The 22,756-nt window shown below is 39.8% G+C and overlaps 1 protein-coding gene across 1 annotated transcript; it reads left to right on the top strand.

The window, feature by feature from the left end:
• Positions 1-21,861, top strand: tmem200a (transmembrane protein 200A). Its single transcript, XM_075459518.1, has 5 exons — positions 1-288; positions 14,597-14,734; positions 15,052-15,269; positions 15,819-15,982; positions 16,526-21,861. Exons 2-5 carry the CDS (start codon positions 14,604-14,606, stop codon positions 17,636-17,638), a joined length of 1,626 nt encoding a protein of 541 aa, XP_075315633.1. The 5' UTR covers positions 1-288; positions 14,597-14,603; the 3' UTR covers positions 17,639-21,861.
• The last annotated feature ends 895 nt before the right edge of the window (positions 21,862-22,756 follow it).

Here is a 22,756-nt window from a genome sequence, read left to right as displayed (position 1 = left end):
AGTCATAAAAAAAGACACTTTGAAGCACTAAAGCTCCAGTTTGACTCAGAAAACTGTCAAAATGACAGTTCGTCGTCTATATTAAGGAACACGGATGCGGCTAAAGACTGGTGCCGTTTCAAAACCCTGTACAGGAGCGGAACTTTCCTTTTAATTTACCCCGGCATGGCATCTCACTGGAAGTAGCCTTCAAAGTGAAATATGGCTTTTGACTTCCCCCCAGGTTACAGCCTAATCTCTCTGCATGCCTGATGGCATAGTGACAGTGAAAACTTGGCTTTTGTAAAGGTAAGAACTGAGCTGTGCTTAGACCTCACTAACACCAGATGAGACCATTCAAGCTGACAGCGCGACACGCTTTCTATTTTTATTTACATCCTTATTCAATGACGTTTTGTTTGTTATTTAAAGAACAGGCAAGTTTAACATAATACAGACTGGCGACTAGGTCCACGTCATACTGTGATAGCACTGGGCAAGATAAGGTTTTAGTGGAGCCTGTTTTATGTATTCATTAGTTCAGCTTGGAGGTTAGAGCGTATTGTAATTAATGCCAAGGTTGAAATGATGACTTTAGAGGGCAGTCTGCTTTCTCTTCATTATGGCCAGTGAAACAGTAAGCAAAGACGACATGGTGTGAATATTCATTCCTTTAAAGATGGGTCAAATAATCTGTAAAGGGCCAATGGGGATGTGTAGTGCTATTAAATTTGATGTAGAGCTCCAATCTACACAATCAATGCAGTTCATTTCGGTAATACTTTATTCATTACCAAAGGAGAATGATATAAACATATAAATGAATAATGAATAACGCGGGGACCTTAGATGATCTTCTATATAATGTATGGTTTGTTTTATTTTTTCCTCTGAAAAAGCTTTTCTTATGTGAGTTCTCTATACACTTACCTGCTCTGGTGGTGGGATTATTGTGACCAAAAAAGTCTTTATGACTGCCAGATTTAAGAAGAAAAAAAAAACTAACAAAGCAAACACTGACTGCTATTTGCAGCTGCATTTTAAAATGCAAACTGGCAATATTAAAAGTTTGAGTGGCAGGAAAAATGAAAAAAAATGCTGTGATTGCTGGAGGAGACATATCTCCCTGCATTCTGGTTCAATAGTAAAGTACAGAAAAAAAAAACTAGAGACAGGCTAAAAAAAAAACAGTGTTGGAACAAAAGTTTACTGTGGCATAATGACGTGCCTCTGTGATTGTTGGCCTGACCTGTGGGAAAACAGTTTTTTCAGTGGTTCTCCGGTTCAACTCTGGCAACACCAGCGCCAGCACCTGGTTTATGTCTGGTTGAATCAATTTGAGTTTGCGTTCACACATAAAGCCCTTTAATAGTCAGGGAGCCAAAGACTCAAAATCTCAATAAAATGGGTTGAACCTGACGTGGTCTGTCATATGTGTTTTTTATGTTCACTTTGACCCTAAGAAGCAATAATCAGAGGGTCTGCTCTGCCGGAAACATTGTGAAAAAAAATTGTGGCCATTTTAGTGTATATGTACCCTTCATTTTTTGATAGAAAATGTTGGAAAATTACAATTTTCCACAAATCCTCAGTGGGTTGGGTAAGCTGTCAATAAATGCATTCCAGATGCACAGAACAAAGCACTTTGCAGCCCTTTTTCTAGGTTCATATGAAGCTTGTGACACAGTGAATCCTACAATGTTAAAAGTTATTTAGACCTATCAATGTAGGACTGTCCAAGGGCTCAATGCTGGGACCACTGCCATTCATCACATATATTCATTATACAGTCACTGGCCACTATTAGGTGCAGTAACTCAATGTTTACAGTCTGATTCTTAATTTCGCAAGCGTCCAAATTTGGTCTGGATGACCTTGTAGTCGATGTTGGCTACTGGTTCAAGGGCAGCACAAACCGGGAGGGGTACTTGACAGGCATGTACTTTTAATTTTTTTTTAACACTTTATAAGGTCATGTTTTACTAAATTCAGGGCAACAGTTAGCCTGGCTGACGCGTCCACATCTCGATGAGATGGTGGTCTGGGAACTAGGTGTGCGTTTTCTCGTATTTGAGGCGTGGTTTACGAATGTCTAGAGCCGTTTATTGTGCGCTACGGATGTCTATCAAATGGCGTCTGGTTCTTCCCATGCTGCTTTGCGCGCGATTCATAGCCAATTGTATCACTTATACCAGATGACGTACGTAGAGCGACAGAAATTCGACGAGGAAGAAATCTTTCAACGCCAAACATTGCTCTTTTTTAAAAGTAAACTTGCATTCTAAGCTACTTAAAACACTTTCTAAGGCTGCATCGAACGGTAACGTTGTATCCGCTGCCATGTTGGATTAACACTCTACAAGCTTAGACGTCGTCATCGTCTTGCTGCCCCCCCCCCCGTTCTGTGATTGGTTCCCTAACTCAGGCAAGAATAAGGGCGGTGGTTTCCAGGCTGCCTTTGCAGTGTGAATGAAATCGCGCGCAAAGCTGCATGGGAATTCCCAGGCTAGGCAACAGTGCCTCTGTACCTGAACATGGCTTTGAATGCTTCGAAAGACCATTTTTAGTGTATGTGCTCTGGCAACTTAGGTAATGTCAGCCATGGATGTGGCAGCTCTTGGCTCTCTTTGACTGTTGCCCATTATTGCTGCTGGAGGATGGTGCAGAAGTATGAAAAGTTGAACAGCCAGAATAAAGAAAAAATTTCTTTCCCTGGTCCTGAATGTTCTTATCCTAAGTGCAATAATGTCACCAAACAATATTATTCTGTTTTATTCAAAATATTTTTGAGTCCAATAAGTGTTTTAACTCTTTGCTGTGTTTTAAACTTTTGGTTGTACAACCTCATTTCATTTAAATATATTGGCTTGTCTTGAATTTGATTTGCAGCAAAACGTCTAAAACAGATGTGATTGGGGAACAGAAGGTTGGAAAAATAAGTGGAACTACAAAGAAACAGCTGGATAAACATATTGGATCTTATTAGGTAAATCCAACGGATTAATAACGTGATTGGCATAACAAGAGCACCTTAGAGAGGCAGAGTCTCTCAAAGGTAAAGCTGGGCAGAGATTCAGCAATCTGCAAAAAATTCTCTCTATTAATTGTGGCCCAAAGAATTATGTTCCTCAACATGCAATCACAGAGACTTTGAATATTCTATCACCTTCAATACTGCCCGTAATATCATCAAAAGATTCAGAGAATCGACAGACCGCTCTGTGTGCAAGGGACACTGGCAAAAATCGATATTGAATGCTTGTGATTTTCATTGGGCGATCCACAAATGCAGGGTAAAATACTAATAATAACAACAGCATGGCTCCATAGTAGAAGAGTCTGGGTGCTGAACTGACCTGCCTGCAGTCCAGACCTTTCACCAACTGAAAACATCTGGCGTGTCATGAAACCAAAAATACAACAAAGGACTGTCGAGCAGTTGTCTCATAAGTTCCCAGGAGTTTACAGATTGTTTGGGTGCTACACAGAGGTAAACATGGTCCACACTTGTTTTTAGAGGTGTTCTTGCCATTAAATTCAAGCATAGCTAATATTTTCAATTAAATAGTTAAATCTCATTTTCAACATTTGATATGTTTGTTAGGTTTTCTTATTCTTGTTTTTTTGTCTTATTCCCAGATCTCATGAGTAAGTGGCATGCTAGCATTCAGTTGTCATGTCACAAATCATCTTACACATAGGCTACATTGCATAATGAAAGTTTTGAAGTGATAATCTTAATGAATACATAGAGTTTCTTGTGTAAAAAAGCTGCATGCACCTCTCTCTGCTCAATGAAGGACAAACATTCAAATGAAGCAACAGAAAACAACACTTCTGAGTGGAGCATCACTTAAACAACAGATACTCTATCTCTGGTTATATTGTGCAGCATGAGTGAAATGATGTGAAATCATGATCAACTCTCACCTTGGAAGTTATTTGAAGACCTCACTGAGCCAAATGGCGTATAGTAAGACATCTTTTAGCTGTCAAACACTTGGAGAGCTGTATCTGCTTAATTTGAGAATCATTGGGAAGTCAAGCGACATGTTAGTTAATCCTGCTTTATAGATATCATGCTGGCTGGATAATCCTGTTTAAATGCCTCTCTGGAAGGTCAGCAATTCCCTCTCTCTGTTACTCCAAAGACCCTCAAGGAGGTGATGAGAGCAAGAGCTCTTCGTTGAGACTCCGAACAGAGGAAAGCATTATAGTTTTGGCAAATTTTGCCATAAAGAATTGGCGATCAAATCAATGAGGAACATGAGACAATCAAAATATCTGAATCTAATTACTGCTTTTAATATCAGGATGGAGTTGCTCAAGGGTCCGGGGAGTCACGTTATCACAGCAGTTTGGATGAGTGTGTGATTGACTGCCAGTCAAGACTGTGAGGAAGAGAGAATGAGTCATTTCACTGGAATCAACAGGGGACTCTCGGCAACACACACACACACACACACGTACACGCATGCCTGGCACGAGCGACTGATGATTCAATTCAAAAGTTAATTTAACTGAGTTTAGCTGAATTTATCACAGGAGGCAGTGATACTGATTAAGTGGAAAGGATGTGAGATCTTTAGGAGAAACAGAATGTGCTGTTAATATGATGAGGGGAAAAAAAAAATGGATGGTGTAGAGGGTGCAAGCTTTTGACATTCGAGTGGTTGCATCAGAAAATGTGCTGCCAAAAGGTCAGCGTGAAAACATAGAGTGGCATATTCTCCAGACAGATGACTCACCCGTGACCGTGAGTCTGTAGGAGTGAAGCACTAGTTATCTGTTTTTCCTCTGCTTGCACTATTTCCTGTGACACTCTCTGTTCCCATACGAGCTTACAATAACATAGAAATTAAAATGATCTGCAAAGCTTAATGCCTTGATTACTGATCTTGTGGCTACATTCAAGTTTTGTAACAGGAGGATTTGGATTTTCTTAAATCTACAAAATTGAAAGAATTTGGCCAGAAAAATAATATCAGCCTAACATCTGCAACTCCTCCAGCCCCAATTATGGTTTGCCCCATTTTTGTTCGATCAGTTACCCTCATGATAATATTACCGACTATTTTAAATCTTGTATTTTGACAGTAAGGATTTTAATTGCTACTGCAGGACACACTGCTGGCTGCTGCTGTACCAGTTGTGTCTGCAAGTGTTCATCTGGTCATCAGCGCTGTTGTTACTGTTACTGTTAAGTTGCTGGATTTAGGAAGACATGAGCTCCTCTATGTATTAGAAACTGTTCATGAAGGGTCTTAATGGCAGATGAAAAGAAGCACACCATGGGCCGTGTGAATTGACCCAAATCAAACTGGAGAGAGAAAAAAATATTGTGCAGTACATATACCAGCAGCATAAATGGGAAAAAAAAACCCTGAAAGAACAGCTGTAAGGCTTCTGTACAGCTGACTCTGACCTCTGATCTTTAGAAAAAACACCTCAGGAATGAACAAAGGGACTTTGTGGAATGTCTGGCTGTATGATTTGATGCAGCTGCAGGGCACATCATGAGTAATCCATGTCATAGCTTTATGCCGTACGCCAGTTCATCTGTGGCTTCTATTTTCTCTGTCACGTGTGTGGGACAAATGTCTACACATGGAACACATCTGCCTAAAAGTTGTGGCTCTAAAACATGTCAAAATAAGAAGAGACAAGGAAATTATAAAACAGAGGGCTTTGTAACTGCAGAGAATACATCACCACACACTTTTAGTGGGTCACAAGACAATAATTGATATTGTTAGTTTTTTTCAAAGTATTATTCTGCCTTGTCCAACTGTGAGTTAGAAAAATGTGTGAAATATGATCCTCTAAGTGATAATCAGTACTAATGATAGAATAATAGGCAATCAAATGAAAATAATGACAACAAAAACCTAAATGCAAAATTTGTGCCTCTGTAAGCACATTTACATGGCACAAGAAAAAAAAAAGCATTACCATTGTGTTAGCCCAACCAAAACCAGACTGTTAAAACGCATGTAAACATGTTAGCCCAGTTGAAATCATATGAAATCATGCTTCTAAAGCTGGACTAATCAATCCAGATAATGCAGCTGGGAACCAAATTCCTTCTGCACGTATCCGCTCAGTTAGACTCAAACTAGCCAAAGGCACTCTGAAATGCTTCAGAGTTCAACGTTTTTGTGTCTTTTTCTAAAAACAGTATTGTGATAGTGTATACAGCCAAATTCCCAATGAAGCCATTTTCATTCAAATATTTTTTTTTTGTTAGATGGCTAAACACAGAAATTGTAATTGAAAATCAGCCCATTTCCAGACTGTCTCTGTGCTCTGATAAAATTGTGATTTTATAAGCATAGGGTCATCTGACAGTATCACCATTCAAGTAACTTAAAGACAACATCTGTGCAGTGAATTCAACTGTATTTATGTGTACGATAATCTCCCACAGAGAAAGTTTGAAGCAGCAGAATGTCTTGAACATTTTCTAACACAGTTCCCAGTGTTGTGGTGTCAGAAACACCTCAGTCAATAACTTTGTTCTGTGCCTGAGCAAATTCCGGAGAAAGCCCCAGAGAAAATTCTGAAACCAAAACACTTGAAGGATTCTCATTCAGCTTCTTTTGTTTTGTGAAAAAGAAAAAGAAAACTACAGATATGACACAAAACAAATTGAACATTCTGGCTCAGTCTAAAAATTTATGGAGGAAATTGAAAATAATGGTCCGTGACAAGACTCCACCCTAACAAAGCCGGTCTGTCAACTGCTGTACAAGAAAATTGGAACCTGATTGATTGATAATATTGTTTTTCTACGCCTCAAAGAAGTCAAGTTGTCATAAAAGAGCCACAAAGAGCTAACTGCAATCTTTTGGTTCATGACTCCAGAATTTTTTCCTGCACTTGATCTCCTAAAAAAAGGAGAAAAAAAAAAAAAAGTTTTCGGGGGGTATATTTATAAAGCCAGAATGTTCAGCTATTAACCCTCCTGTTGTCTTGCGGGTCAAAAGTGACCCACTACCATGTTTAGCTGTAGAAAAAATACCTTAAACTATCTTTTTCCAAATTGAAATTTTATGACTTTTCCTAAAGGGAACCCATCATTAGAAAAAGTCATACTTTATTTTTGTTTATGTTTCCATGTGGGCTATACACCACTAGGGTACAAAGATTGTCTTATGGGTCATTTTTGACCTGTGAATCATAAAAACATTTAAATAAGAAAAAAGTTAACTTAAAAAACTTAAAAAACTTAAACTTAAAAAAGTTGACTGTTTTTTTCCATTTCAATATAATTAATTCAGAAGTAATTACTTTACATTTATATAATAGCAATAATAAACCTTTATTATGTAAAAGAAAAGTAAGAAAACAAGAAAACTGTTGGTCCAACTGACAGTTGGTTTGTGGTAAAAAAAAAAAAAAAAGTGTAATCCTGAAAACTGGTGATTGTCTTTTTGTATTGTGTAACAAAAAATACATGATAAAAATGTATTGAATTGAGTTGAAAAGATAAATAACAGGTGGTTTCATCATACAAAATAGATTTTGGATTTAAAATTCAATTAAGTTGCTTTATTTTGGGGCTTTGGTAGGGCGGGTCATTTTTGACCCATAGGAAAAGGGGAGTAAACAGAATGTTAAGACCGGACAAGGGTTAAATGAAATATTTTTTCTGTCATATCTGTGTTTTGTGTACAGTAAATGTAGCTGTTTATGTAACTGTTGAGGATCAGAGCTGGTATGGAGACACATAAAGGACCGACAACGACTGCGCATTTGGCTCTGTAATGTATAACAGTATGCTCGGTTATACGATGGTGGGGTATGTGCACTTTGAAGTTCTTAGGTTCTTAGGAACAATAAAAAGCTTAACAGACCCTCGTTTAATCATTTCAAGTTAAAAACTGTGTCAAGGACATGCTGTACAAAACAGTTGTTCTCCCCTTTGCTTTTGTTTATGAGTCATGCAGGGTAACTCCGTCAAGCCTTATAAGAGACCAGAGAGAAAAAGCCCTTAAACCCTAACACTCCCAGAGGAAAGGAAAAGACATCAACAAGACTGAGGTTTAGTAGTATTGTTTTGAGGTTAGATGTGCTCTGTGGTGGTATGGTGGGTGACCTTAACATTAGCAGCAGGGAGGGCGATGTCTGGTTCTCAGTTTAAATTGAGTTCAAGTACAAAAAAAAAAATTTAAAAAATGCTTTTGACACATGTTTATGCTGACCTCAGTTAAGCCTTCCAAAGCAGTTCATGACAGAAACAACACCAAACTCCCCATTGTAACTACAAGAGAACACCATTCTTACCCCACCTGAGTCATATGAGATTCATTTTTGTAAGCATACAGTCTAAAAAGTCTGCCACTGTAGTCTCTCCCTCCTCTGCTATCCCCTCAGACTTTCTCCCCCTGGTCTCACATCTTTTCTCTCCAGCCTAACTTACCTCTTCTCTTTTTCTCCCACTATCCCAACTGCTTTGCTGACTTTCCTCTCCCCAACTGCCAATTCATTACTCTTCACAAGCGTGGGACTGCAGATCTGGAGAGCTTTAGCACAAAAATGTAAAACGCATGATGAATTTACGACCTGAATGTAGATCTCTCACCGTCACCCCTTCCTATGTCATCCCACTTGCCAGTTCCTATATGCCTCCATCCACTCCCCCACAATCCCACTCCAGCATCCCCTCTTTCCCTCCCCCTCTCAGTCACACCTTTTTCAAACTGATTGAGCGGAGGACTGAAATCATTCCAACACATATGGAGCAACAGGAATTTTTGTTTTTGCCTCTAATCCCCACCAAAAATTTAGTGTTACACGTTTAAATCCTTTGTGTTGACATACCTGTCATTCCTGTGCACACAGCTGGCAGTTGCTATAGAAACGTGTCACCTAGCAGCAGAACATGTAGTTGCTATAGGGACAATACCTCATGCAACGTCTATTATCGATATGGGAACTTGCTACAAAATGTACGTCCTTGCGCAAAGACGTAACACACTGAGAGGAATTTCAGAGGCGTTCCAACGTAGTGAGGGAACCCTCTGCTTAGCAAATCGTGATGAAGTAGAAATGTGTTTAAAATGGCTCAAAATGGTGAAGGATATTATATTGCTTCAACAGTTTTCTTGCCTTACTGTTAGCCTGCACAGATTAACAACATGAGCAATTTAGTCATTACTGAGATGATCACAAGACAGCTTATTTATTATTCATCAAACATGGTACATAGAGAGGTGGATTTCGCATTATTTATGAGTTCTTTCCGATCGGAGGTGTGGGTTTATGAACAGAGTGGTAATTTCTCTCATAGAAACACAATGTTGTAGCAAAAAACTGCCCATTTATCATTTTAAAGACTTTTAAAACTAGAGCTGAAAAGGATTTCCATATGTTTATTATGCATGTCCTTGGAGAGACTTATATGCTGCATGATCAGCCAGCACAGATGAACTAACTGCCTGTTAGCTGTTGAGCTTGCTTACTGAATATTAATGTGTCATTTTCTTTTGGGCATCGCACGCTCTCCTCAGCAGAAAGCCTGGTTGTGTCAGAGCTGGAGCGGTTTCTCATAAGGTTGCTGGTTTGTCTGTTACGACAGCAGTTCATTCGCTCTGCTCCACTTGCTTCTCACTTCAGACTTGTTAAGACTACAGTAGAGATGCACTCGACTTGTTTCCCCTCATTGTCCTTTCATCACAGCCAGGAGAAGCATCCACTCGTTTACTGTCAGGCCTATCTATCCTCTTTCTATCACCCTTCGCCCATAACATTGTCTCAGAGCAGATTTTTTTTGTGCAGGATTTCAGTTTATCACCTCAGTTTTGCACCTTGGTAGGTGCTACGATGTTAGTGTTGCTTTATTCCCTATTTCTTCCCCTGTTTCTGTTCACACATCCCTGTTGTCATCCGTCCTGTCATCTTTCTGTTATCCCCTACGCTTTTGCTCTCTCTGCCACTGCCATTTCCTCCTTTCTCCTTATTCCTCTCTCAGTAAATGGTGGAAATCTCTCCAAACGCTCTTGTGTGGGTTCACATTTGATGCTCACAAGAGCGAAATGAGAGAATCAAGCCAGCGTGAGAGGGAGCACAGCAAAGCTGAGGAAAGTGTCTGTTTGTGTTTATCCTTGTGTGATTCACCATCTGTGACAAAGCACTGTCCTATTACCAATAGATGATTGACAGGAGAAATACATAAAAATGTGTGAAGGAGAAAAGAAGGTAGGAGGAGAGAACATCTGGTCTTGTGTGATTCACGGCTACTTTGAATAATAAAAGCTTGATTTTGTATATTAGAGCAGCTTTAAGATATGTAGAGGGAAAGGAACGAGGAAGAGAAACAGGAAAGTGACCAAATAAGATTAGATTAAAATTAGAGACAGCCTAAAAATAGAATGAAGATTACAGAAGACGGCAGGAGGAGCAAGATCAACAAGAAGAAACAAGATGAAGGGTGGAGAAAAAGGAAGTAAAGGAAGGAAAAAAATATTCAGGGTCACAACTAGAATGCATTAGCACAGAAACTGGGAGAATGGAAAGGGGAGAGGTTTCCAGAGAGCCTGTTCCTGGTAGAAACGAGACATGAGACGTGGAGGTATAAAGGAAACAGGAAATTAAGGAAAATAGACACATCAACGTCATGGGCATGTTCTTATTCCCATGCTAAATCCGTTTGATCATTATTATACACTGGAATGCACACTTTCCCACGGGCTGGCTCAACTGTGTGGAAAACTAGGAAGCAAATAGGAGCACTACAGTTTTAATCTCCCCCCCCCCCGTATTTTACATTCTTCAGTATTTTTTTAACAAGTATTACACTGATTTTGTAAAAGTGACATCCCAGAGTTAGTAGTAAAACAAGGTCACTGGTACGTAAAATCCACTGAATTTTGCAGTTTTATATATGAACTAACTGTCCCAGCACATGATTAACATTATTAACAAGAGGTGGTAATAATAGACTGTATAAAATGGGCATCTCTGGGCAATGCTACTTCGTCTTCCTCTGATGTTGCTGCAGTGACTCACTATCCCATTACAGCAGGCTGGGTTTACACCAAGTTTAGTAGATATCACTGCAACATAGGCATCTGACATTATGTGAAGAGTTGTTTCTTCACATTCTGTTGATAGATTTGGTTATTTTTGAAAGGTTTAAAATCCTTAATATTGCATCCTTAATTTGAGTGAATAATATAAGAACAGCTAACTGTTCATTCTTCAGCATCTGACCCCCAACTGCTGAGGATCCCTTTTGTGACATTACGTTTGCTTTTTCGTATTTTCATTCAAATAATGTCCTGCAACAGATAAGGTGCCAGCAGTGAAATTACTTTGTCAAAATCTGTCGAGACATACTTGATATTTCCACTTAAAGTCAGTACTTTGGTTATTCAGCATCAAATATAGTCAGTTGATGCTCTTATCGCTCAACATCACAATACTAATGCTCATTTGAGCCCAGATTAACATCTAAAACCAAATGAAGACCCTTGAAATAAACCTGTTTTAAGCTCTCTCCCTCTAATAACTATTAATAACATCTGAGCAGCTGATAGAGCATAAAGATGATGATTCATTTGAATATTATGACGTGTGCACCACTGTATTAAATATAGGGATCACTTTGATCCCCCTGTTTATTCAGTATATTTCTCATACATACAGGAAGAACCAAGTAAACAAATAGCCTGCAAGAGTGAATATACAACTACATACAACATTCACACAAACACACATGCACACACCTGGACAATAATGTTCTCCTTGCTTGTAAACAGCTGAAATGATCGGACTGGCTGTGTATTGTTACATGCGTTTTCATTTTTTCATTTCTTGTGCACTTTCGTCGAACTTTGCCTGTAAAAACACACATCGCTTTAGGCTTTAAGAATTCCCTGCTGCACGTGCAGTGACATTCCAGCTTGAGATTAGACAAATAGACTTATGATTCTTGGAACTGGTTCAGTCTGCATGACTGTGGGAGATGCTGTACTCTGCATATCAAGTGTCTTACAGCTCATGTATTTCGAGTATCTTGGAGACTATAGCTGTTCTGAAACACTGAATTGTGTTCCATGTCATTTATTAAAGCTGTTGGTGCTATGTTTTTTTTTTTAATCTGTCTATTTGCAAACCTGTACCAAATATTTTAATTATTGTCTCCTTTTTAGTGGTATCTTACTAACTGTGAGTACAATAGACCAGAGGTTCCCAAACTTTTCCAGTGCCAAGGCCCCCTAAACAGTATTAGCTTCTGGCCGGGGACCCCCTTTGCAACCCACAGACAAAATATGTAAAGAAACATAAACTTTTAGAACATATTTTCTTTCTTTTATTCACGGACAGTAGCTCGCTGTGTGAATGCAGCCTGACTAAATGCTCTTCTTTACGTCTGAAGAAGTCGACCGTTTTTTCGGACTCTGACGGATGTTTTTGTATCAAGTGACGCTGAAGTTTCGAAGGTTTTGAAAACTCATTTGAGAGGGTCTCCAGACAGAGGACGCATTTCGGGCAATCGTGGCCATTTTTCTGTATGGCTGTAAAGCCAAACTTAATGTATGCTGCCTCATACTTTCTGATTTTAGTTGGCCAGTTCTTTCAGTCTCTTCCTAGTACAAAAATCTGTCCATTTTGGCTAAGCTACCTACACGCTAGCTTGAGGAGCAGAGCAGCTTCAGAACAGGCGCAAACTGCCAGGTCTACGATGTTTTGACTGGCAGCCAATCATAAAGACAAGCATGGCAAATAACATTTCGATATGATATATTATTATAAATTGTATTTTACAATACTGATTAAAAAAATGTGACAATTTTTTATAATGATGTTTAAAAAAATTGAATTCTATTTTTGCATTTTTTTCTTATCTTCACTCCAATTTTCTGAGACCCCCTAGCGCCCCCTGGCGGCCCCCACTTTGAAAACCACTGCAATAGACAACTGGTTCTCCAGTGTACAGTATCGAGCCGCCTGAAATGGCTCCCCTCTCTCTCTGATGTAATGTCTATCCAGTAAATCAGTGTCCAATATAACCTTTTTGCCCGAGTCTATTGTTACTGCCCTTGGGAGAAAAAAAAAGGTGAAACTCAAATCCGTTTCCATAAATCTATTAAATCATTCATTTCATATGATATACTGTATGTACACAGCTCTCCGTGAGGATATGAAGCAGCCGGTTAGTAAGGATAAACACTTTGGGCGTTGGAAGCAAATTTTGTGCTCTAATGCCACCATTCCATCATATAAATTGATTAGATACATTGGTGCCTTGCAGACATAGTGGATACACTCATAGGCCCAAAATCCATGTGATTAAAAAATATCAAGTTCTCAAGTATCTTGCTGAATCAAAACTCAGCACTGACACACACAAAAAAAGGAGTTCCTATATAAGTGTATTTATATGGCACTGCTAAAAACTGCACCCTGAAATTTGTCTGTCAAAGAGATTTAAGTGCATCATTTGATAAACAGAAATGGGAAATGATTTGCAAACTTAGTTTGAGAAGTCCAGCTGGAAGTTTTATAAAAGTTGTGGGCATTAAGGTGCACTTTTACATGTGTTGTTCACCTAAAACTTTAACATTTTTTTGAAGATTTGCATTTACAGTATTAATGTAACAAGAATGTAGATTTGAAGGTTTTTTTCCGTCCAAGGTGTTATATATAAGGACACCATAAGGTGTTATGCACATTCTTACAGTAACTAAAGAACTGGATCTGGATCAATACAGACATTAATCCGACTGTCTCATATTGATACTTGCAAGTGGAAGCAAAAGGTTTTAGATGAACTCTCAATCTGATAAGCACTGGGGAAAAAAAAGGAAACCCTCTACTTTACTTCTTTTTCTTTTAAATTCTCCCTAGAGAAATTATGGCTCACTTGGTGACTGCTTTTCACATGTGTCGATCTCTTATCTTGAGCACAGCTTTTCGGAGCAGCTATGGTTTTCAGCGCAGTTACCATAGTGATGAACTCTGGTATATTAACCATCTGAAAACCCGGAGTTAAACCTGGTGTTTTCTCGCAAAGCCACAAATCCTCCTGAAGCGCCGGGTGACTGAATTGGGAAAAGTATTCAAGTGAACACAAAACATCTCATCAAGTGAGATGCACTGTATACTTCTTCCCAAAAAGCATTGATTTAAGCTTGAGGTGGTAGTAAACTGATTATGACTGCTTTGCAAAATATATAATGGTTTATTGATATTATTAATTGGCATATTATTATTTACTGGTGACTGGGTAGTGTAGTGGTAAGATTGCCATCTTTCATGGGACCCTGGTTCGAATCCTGACCCGCTCCTGCATGAAAGGTACCACATCCAGTTGGGGTGCTTAGGTAAGACCCCCTTACGCTACCTGCCTACCTTGGATATGAGTGTAAGTAGCTTGAGCAAAAAAGCGTCTACCAAATGCATAAACATAAACATATTTACCTGAACTCCCCCAGTTTTGTGTAGTCATACTATCACTGTGATGGCAGCACCCTCTTGTTTGAGTCAGGTGGATATGGAACAGCTGTTCAAGTTGGTCAATCATTGGTCATGGCAGATGGCTGATATTTGTGGTAGAAAATTATCATTGCAACTCATATAAAACTCATCTCCCCCTGATGTGTGTCTGCAGGTAAAGTATGACTGCAGCAGCAGGTGTGCTTACAGGCCTGGCCAAACTCAAGCGCCAGGACTCCGCCCGCTCTCAGCATCGATCGATTCCGCCTAACTCGCCAGGCTTAGGAATCCCTACGCCTGAGGCTGCTCCCCGGTGACTGTCAATTGGTTTCATTGTAGAAATTCAATAATAATGATAATAGTAAAATAAGCCTTTTAATCGAATTCTTTTGGAAACTAGAAACTGACAATTATGATATGTGACAAGATGTGATTTTTGAGCTGTTTTTAAAGTTATTAAGGTCAGCATTAACTGTTCATAAAGAACATACTGTATGCATAGGGTTTATTTTCTTTGCAATCTCTACACATGTATGTTGTATACAGGCTGGTTTTAAATCACTGTTTGTCACTGATTATTTCTCAAAAAAAGGGTGTTTTCTTTCCATGCCATCGTAACTCTTCATTTAGAAAGCGGAAGCGGCGCAGCGACGTCGTGGTGGTGCGTGGCAGACTCCGCCTCTACTCGGCCTCTGGCTTTTTCCTCTTCTTGGGACTAATCATCCTGGCAGTAGGGATTGGTATGGCAACACTGGGTTACTGGCCGCATGGTAAAACCAAACCCACTGGAGGAGGAATCGGAGTCAAGGCAGAAAAGGATGTGGCCAACAGAAGCCATGATGTGCAAGGTAATTATCGAGCTCATTGTTAATATCTGTCTTGTCTGCAGCAGACAGCGATCAGAGTGCTCACTTTGTAGGCGAGTTAAAACTAAAAGCTACACAGAACAGGGCCACCAGGATAGCAAATTTTTTTGCTATCCTCAAACCTAAAACATTTCACATTGGTTTGCGCAAACGGTACATTGTGGATGTTTACTCGTATCACAGTCCAGTTTTGGACCACACAGTGGGCTGTGTTACTGCCCTGGAGAAAGTGTAAACACCTGTTTGGTGCAGAAACAGTGTATGATGACACACAGTGTAAATATTATGTATATAGCTCCCTTTTTATGAAATTTAGTTTGAATAGTTCCAAAAATTCGGTCCTCTGGTTGCCCCATTCTGTGTAACTTTTAGCTTTAGCTGGCCCATCAGGAAAGGCTCTGATTCTCCAAATTTAGAGTGCTTTGACTGTCGTCTACAGCATAAGTTCGTCATACGACCCAACTAAAACAAAAACTTTAAAAGCTGATTTTCATTCCTGTGGCTCGCCTTCTACCTGTTTTGTGATTATAGGTACGCCTTCCAAGCAGACAGAGGGAGCCTTGATGCGCTTCCTTGAGCAACATCTTCACTCTGAGAGGATGAAGATGTTTGGGCCCTTCACCATGGGGATTGGGATTTTCATCTTCATTTGTGCCAATGCAATACTTCACGAAAACAGAGACAGAGAAACTAAGGTAGGGCTGAAATCATCACATCTACACACGCACACACAGAGTTAAATACTAGATCATACATCAAAGTCTTGCTTGAGTCAGACCAATTCATGAAAGACAAGATAAACCAATGAATATTTAGTTGTAGAAAAGATTCTAAAGGAATATTTCAAAACAGATGTTGCCACTATTATTGTTCCTTCCCTGTTCCGTATTCTCTGCAGCTACCCTGTCTGCAAATAGAGGAGCATGTTCACTGCTTTCATGCTCAATATCTAAATATGTTATGTAGATCAAATTTTCCCAAAATGCTTCCACCTTAATCTCTGCAATTTTCTCTTGATCACATTTTCTCTTTTCATATGGCCTTTTCTTCCCCTCCTTGATTTGATTAAGCCACTCCTCTTCCCGTCTCCCCTCCCTGGTAATTCAAACATGGCTACAAGGATCACACAAATTTGAAACTACTGAATTGTAATACGTTGTAATAGAACAAATATATGCAGGTTATCCAAAGATGAGTACCACTGTTGCCACTACTTACCTAATTTCCGTCTGCTTCAGATCATCCATATGAGAGACATGTACTCCACAGTCATCGACATCCATCGGCTCAGGCAGAAAGAAGAACGAGAACACCATCACCGCAACAGCACCTGTGCGAGAGAAGCAGGCGATCTGCGAGCTTTCGGAGTTGATACTGCAGCACGTTTATCCAGCAACTCCCTCCTTGCCTTTTCTTCTCGAAGTGGAGGAGGGTCCACAGAAGAGGAAGAGGGACTGCTAGGGGACGAGGAGTTTCAGAGACGTAGAGAGCAGGCTAAGTTGGATTGTAGCCTTGCGGGGCTGCTGGCTCCGCTCTATAAAGAGCGTCCATTTTATGGACCTGTGCTCGGGTTGACTCACTCAGATTCAATGCGCCACCAGTGGTCAGTGGATGGAGAAGGGGAGAAGGGTGGACACCATGCAGGCTCCATTGTGTCCTCCTCTATCTCTGCATTCACTCTACCTGTTATAAAACTCAACAATTGTGTAATTGATGAACCAGAGATGGAGGCAATTACTGAAGAGGACAGAGGAGGAGAGAGAGTAGACGGCGAGAGGTCAAAGCCATTGAGCTCCATGGAGTCTCTGGTGGTGCCAGTTGCATCTGTTGCCAAGGCCTCCAAACCACCAGGTTTACAACGGAGTAACTCTGCCTCCTCTTACTCCCACTGCTCCTCCTTCTCCTTCTCCTCCACCCTCTCCCCAGCTCCCTCCTCTACCTCAGGTTGCTGGCTTTCCCCGGGAGCAGCCAGGAGTGACTTTGGCTCCAATTCCTCCCTGCACATGCTCAACAGCCATTCCAAATCTCTGGACTTGGAGCGGGGGCCGAGCATGCTTAGCGTTCACCCGGAGCAGCGTAAGCACCCCAGCTGGCCTCGACTCGACCGTAGCAACAGCAACCGGAGTCACAGTGGAAACCGGGGCAGCAGTAAAGGCTACATGCGCCTTGATGACAGGGAAGATCAAGGAGAGCGGCTCTTGGACGGGTCGGTATCTGCAGCAGCGAGGCGCGACTACAGTAAGCGTGAGAAGCTGCTAATGATATCCAGGTCGCATAATAATCTGAGCTTTGAGCACGATGAGTTCAATAGCAGCACACTGAAGAGAGGAAGCTCTGAGACTCGATTCTGAAGTAAAAATTGATGACAGCTCCCCTGTCTGTTCTTCACAAGCTGTGAGCACGTTTCGGAGGAAACTGATGAGTTTCACAGATACACCTTTGAGAGAGGAACCTCAAATGTGCCATCAAAGACATTGCTTTGAACAGAGCGGTAGCAGTAGTGAGTAAACATGGCACTACATGCCTACTGTACCAAGATGGAGGTGCTGCTCCATAGATGATGGTGTGGAATGAAGCAAGTGAAAGCAGAAAGAGCCTTCCAGGGATTAACAAAACATCAGATTGCATCTTCTACTTTAGTCTTTAAAATACATTATTACAAACCCAACTATGAGAAAAAGTTGGTATGTTGTAGAAAATGTCAATAAAAACAGAATGAAATTATTTGCAAATCTCATTATTTTGTTCACAATAGAACATAGAAGATGTCACATTGTAAAAGTTAAGACATTTTACGCTTTCATTAAAAAAAAAATGCTCAGCTTGAATTTTATTGCTGTTGGGACAGGACAATCTTTATCGCTGTGTAGCATCCCCTCTTCTTTTGATAACAGTCTGTAAACATCTATGGGCTGAGGGGGATGCAGACAGATTATTGTCTGATATAGGATGCAAGTGGCCAGTTTCACTTGCACCAATGCACCCCCATAACATCAGAGACGCAGGCTTATAAACTCAATCATTTAATTGACCAGTTGCCAATCAACCAAATGATTTGCCACGTGTCCCTGCAGCCATTTCCTTTTAGTACCACTCACTCTTCCAGAGATATGTTCCTGCCATCAAATTCAAGATGAGCTAATATTTTAATGACATCGTTCATTTTCTCACATTCAATATTTGATGTTTTCCATATTCGATTGTGAAAGAAGTACTGGTTTATGAGACTTGCAATTAATTGCATTATGTTTTCATTTATATTTTACACAGTGCTAAAGCTTTTTTTTTTATTATCTTTATGTTAAGTTAAGATGATGGCCTACAAAATACAACAAAGGGGCCCGTGTTTCCCTGTAGTCATGTATTACTGCTGAAGTAAGAACGCATGGGTGCAAATACTACTAGTTTGACCCCTACTGTAACTCTCTCTGCCTGTGGCTCTGCTACAGACGCTTCAAACTGTAATTCGATTTCACTCAGGATAATTCATTTTCATGTACTGCCATAAACCCATTGAGTGGATGGGAAAACTCTGGTTCATTCGCAACAATTACTTACATTGTTACATTTTTTCAATAACCTAATTAAGTTGCAATGCTATTAAACACTCAATTTACCAAAATTATTAATCATTTCTACTAACAATGAAAAAGAATGAAAAAAGTCATATTTTATGAATTCGTGAACAGGTCTTTTAAAGCTTCTGATATATTATTTGTTTGTTTAAGAATAAATGTACACTTTTATTAAGAAGTCCCTTCATGAGAGTGAGTTGTAAAATTACATTCTACTTAAACTCACTTCATATCACCATGTACACTTATCTTGTGCAGTTCTTAGAAATCCAAGGAGTTGAATCAATGGAGTGTGAGCCCCATTTACTATCCCTGACAGGGTGGCTGATTTTTTTTTGAAAACCCTGTGAGGCTGTGTGTGTCATGGCAATATGTGCTCCTGGTGATCTTTCTTGTAGCAGGAAATACCACAGAGGTAGTTTTGAGTACTTTTGCTTGTGTTTTTGTGTCTTTGCAGGTGTGTGGTTGAGATACAAATAAAGGTCACAGTAAGAGATGGGATGGGTCTGATCCCTGAGTGCTGAGTAAAGGCGTCAAAAGCAAGGCGGCCGAATAATGACTGGCCTTTTCCCGCTTTATAGTCCTGTCCCAGATTATTTTCTATTATTGTTTTTGTAAATTCCTAAATGAGGTATCTGTATCTGTAATATCAACATATGATGTTTTCAAAAATGGGCGCTGTCAATTATCTCACAGATGTGGCGGCTTGTGTAATCCCAGAGCAAAACGATCCCTAGTGTTATCCTCTTTTAAATGAGATTTAGCCTGTCAGGATAATATGGTTTCGAATTGGATACAAGAAATCATGATGCAGCCGACACTACTCTAAGCAATCTAGATCGGCTGGTATGATGCCTCCATTTTGCTCAATAAGTCTGTTTCAGGTTCCGTTTGGTTTGTCAGATACTTTAAAGTCTGATTGTTCTTACTACGTCTGTAGATGTCGTCGGTAGCGTCTTCTCTGCAACTGTTAATGCAGCACAGCTGAAGAGTGACACTTTGTTTTTCTGAGGTCCGACATGTGTGTTAAAGGGAACGACTCTTTAAAAGTGCAGGAATCTTGCCAGAGAGATGAACTTGTTTCTAGCGGTGTATGGGTCTCTGTCCAGTTTTATCCTCTCTTAGAATAAACTGTATTTTCACAGAGACGTGTTCTGTCTTAATGTGTGATTGTATTCAACCAATACTATTTACACGCAGAGTCACATATGAGAGCTCTTTGAGTGCTTCTCCTGTAGGTTGTGAAGAACTGTCACAGATTGTATGAAAGGTGGATATATCCACTGGGTCTAAAAATGAAACCAGTGGAAATGCCTGAACTTTTTTTTTACCAATTGCATTGCTAACTCTAAAGTGCCTCTCTGTCGCTGTTATGAGTAAATAAATGTTTATTTTCTTAATGGTTTGCAAATGTAACACACTCAATAAGCAATTTCAGTGTTAAGTAAGTGTAATGCTCTTTACTGCCAGCAGCTAATGCCATCATCTTTGTTTGTCATCCACAAACCAGCTGTTGATATCGCAGTGGCTGCAACTACTTCTTAATACTGTCTATGGAGGAAAAACCTTCTCCTTAGCCTGCATGCAAATACACACAAACTATAAGTACTTTTTTTTTTCTTTCTTTTCAATACAGACCTCTGAAATGGTAAGAATAACATGATCTGTAATTTGTACGTTTGTTTGAACCTTTATCGAATAGACACAAATCCAAAGAAATGATTTAGCTTTTTTTTAGAGGTATAGAACACACAATAAGCACCGTTCTGGAAGATTATTCAATCTGCAGTGCTCTTGGTGACAGGTGAGGGTGTCTGCACTGGATATAAAAGGAGCATCCACCTAAAGGTTTCCAGAGTAGCTCACCACATTGAGCTAAACTTTATCAAAGAATCATCACTAGGTTCCAAAAAATATTGCTCTGTGCAAAAATATGTGCAAAGACCTTAAAACGTTTAACAACTCCAGCACAAAATACTGTAAAAAAAAAAAAGATTCGGGAAGTCTGGTGGAAATATAAGTGCATATGGACCGAGGACAGAAGCCACTGTTTGGTGTATCATGCACATCCAAGAACACTACAATGTCACTGTTCAAGCATTCTTCAAGCTCTCAGGTGGCACCACATGGGAAACTCATGCCACCATGCTCAGTACAGCCACACAGGCTCTGGAATACCTTGGAAAACATTTTCACCCAACAAAGTATGTTGCTCCATCAAGTGGACACACTGTGGACACATTTTCTGTGGACAGCTGACTCCACGTTTCAGCTGATTTTGGAAGAAAAAAATAAAAAACAGACGTCTGGTCCTATGTGCCAGGGATGAGAAACCCCATCCAGGGTGCTATCAGTAAGATGAAAGATGCAAAAACCAGCGTTTGTGACAGTTTGGGGGGGCCATAATTGTCCAATGCACGGATGAGTGATGGAGAGGCGAATATTGGAATTTTGGAGACCTATGCTACCATCAAGATGGCATGTTTTCCTGGGAGATAAGAAGTTATTTAAGCAGGATAATGGCAGACCTTGTTCTACACAACATAGACAAAGACTGTGTGTGCTACACTGGCCTGACATTGAAAATATATGGAGAATCATAAAGAGGAGAATCAGACAACACAACTAGAGACAGTTGAGCTGGAACCTTGTATTCAGCAAGAATGGACAAATAGTCTCTTCCAATACTGTAACAATTAAGACCCTCAGTGTCAAAATTATCAAAGTGTAATTAAGGAAGGAAAAGGAAGGGTGATGTAAGAAAATGGTAAACATTCCTCTATCTCAACTTTTTCAGCAGTTCTGATCACAGCTGTGTTGCTGCATCAAAGTTGGCAATTTAAGACAGAAAATATGTTATTTTGGACATGTGCATTAAAAAAGGCCAACCAAATTACAGATTCTTGAAATGAGGCTTCAACATCACCCCTACCCTTTTCTCTCTCTCATTCTTACTGTCTCTTTCCTGCATATAAACTAATAAACGAAGGTCTGGATGAGTCATCGCCAATTATCATATGCTCTGCAGCTTCGTGGGATACCATGAACACACACACACATACCCATTTGTATAGCTATCTTTGTGAGGATATTCACATTATACAATCCCTCACTCATTACCCCAATCCTAGCCATCCCCAGCCTCCTTACAACTCAGCCTAAACCCAAGTCTTAATAAACAAACAGTTGTGGAAAATGAACACTGGCCAAAATATCCTCAATTTTCCCCTTACTTTGATCATCTAAATCTCAAACTGGCTCTTACAAAACCAGCATGTGCACATGTAAACAAAGACCCATATCTTACTTTGATGAAAAAGAAGCCCACATGCTTGAAGATGTATACATACTAATGCACACACACAATCGAATACACACTCAAAATGCAATTCAAAAGCAGAAGGCTGATGATGCTGTTTCATCTCTGTCTGTGTTACCGAGGGAACAGATGAGAGTTCCAACCTCTGCTGAAGGCAGGGGACATTTATAAGCATCAGAGTTGGATGATGTCGTATCCTGTTAACATAAAGCAAGTAAACTAAAATGCATTAATTCTGTTGAGACTTCACTTTCTCCCTTTGTTGATCCAAAGATGGACTTTAGTATGAATATGAAATAAAGTTGTTTTTTTTCCAGAAAAAAAACGCTATGCTTAAATTATGTAATTTCTATCTCAACAGGAACATATTTTTGCTGGGAAACATTTGAAAACAAGATGATTTTGTGTCTGTTCTGGTCTCCTCACCTGTCATAAACACTCATAGACCCTCCAGGTCTCACGGTTTCTATCAGAAAAAGGTCTTGTTTCTGTGAAAACAGCCTCAAAGTCAGACTTTTAGAAATGCAATGGGACATAGGGAATATATCTTCCTCTAGCTAAGATTTAGTTGCAGA

The sequence above is a fragment of the Odontesthes bonariensis genome, chromosome 24, assembly GCF_027942865.1.
Source record: "Odontesthes bonariensis isolate fOdoBon6 chromosome 24, fOdoBon6.hap1, whole genome shotgun sequence".
NCBI classification, from domain to species: Eukaryota; Metazoa; Chordata; class Actinopteri; order Atheriniformes; family Atherinopsidae; genus Odontesthes; species Odontesthes bonariensis.
This window is presented reverse-complemented; position numbering and strand designations above follow the sequence as displayed.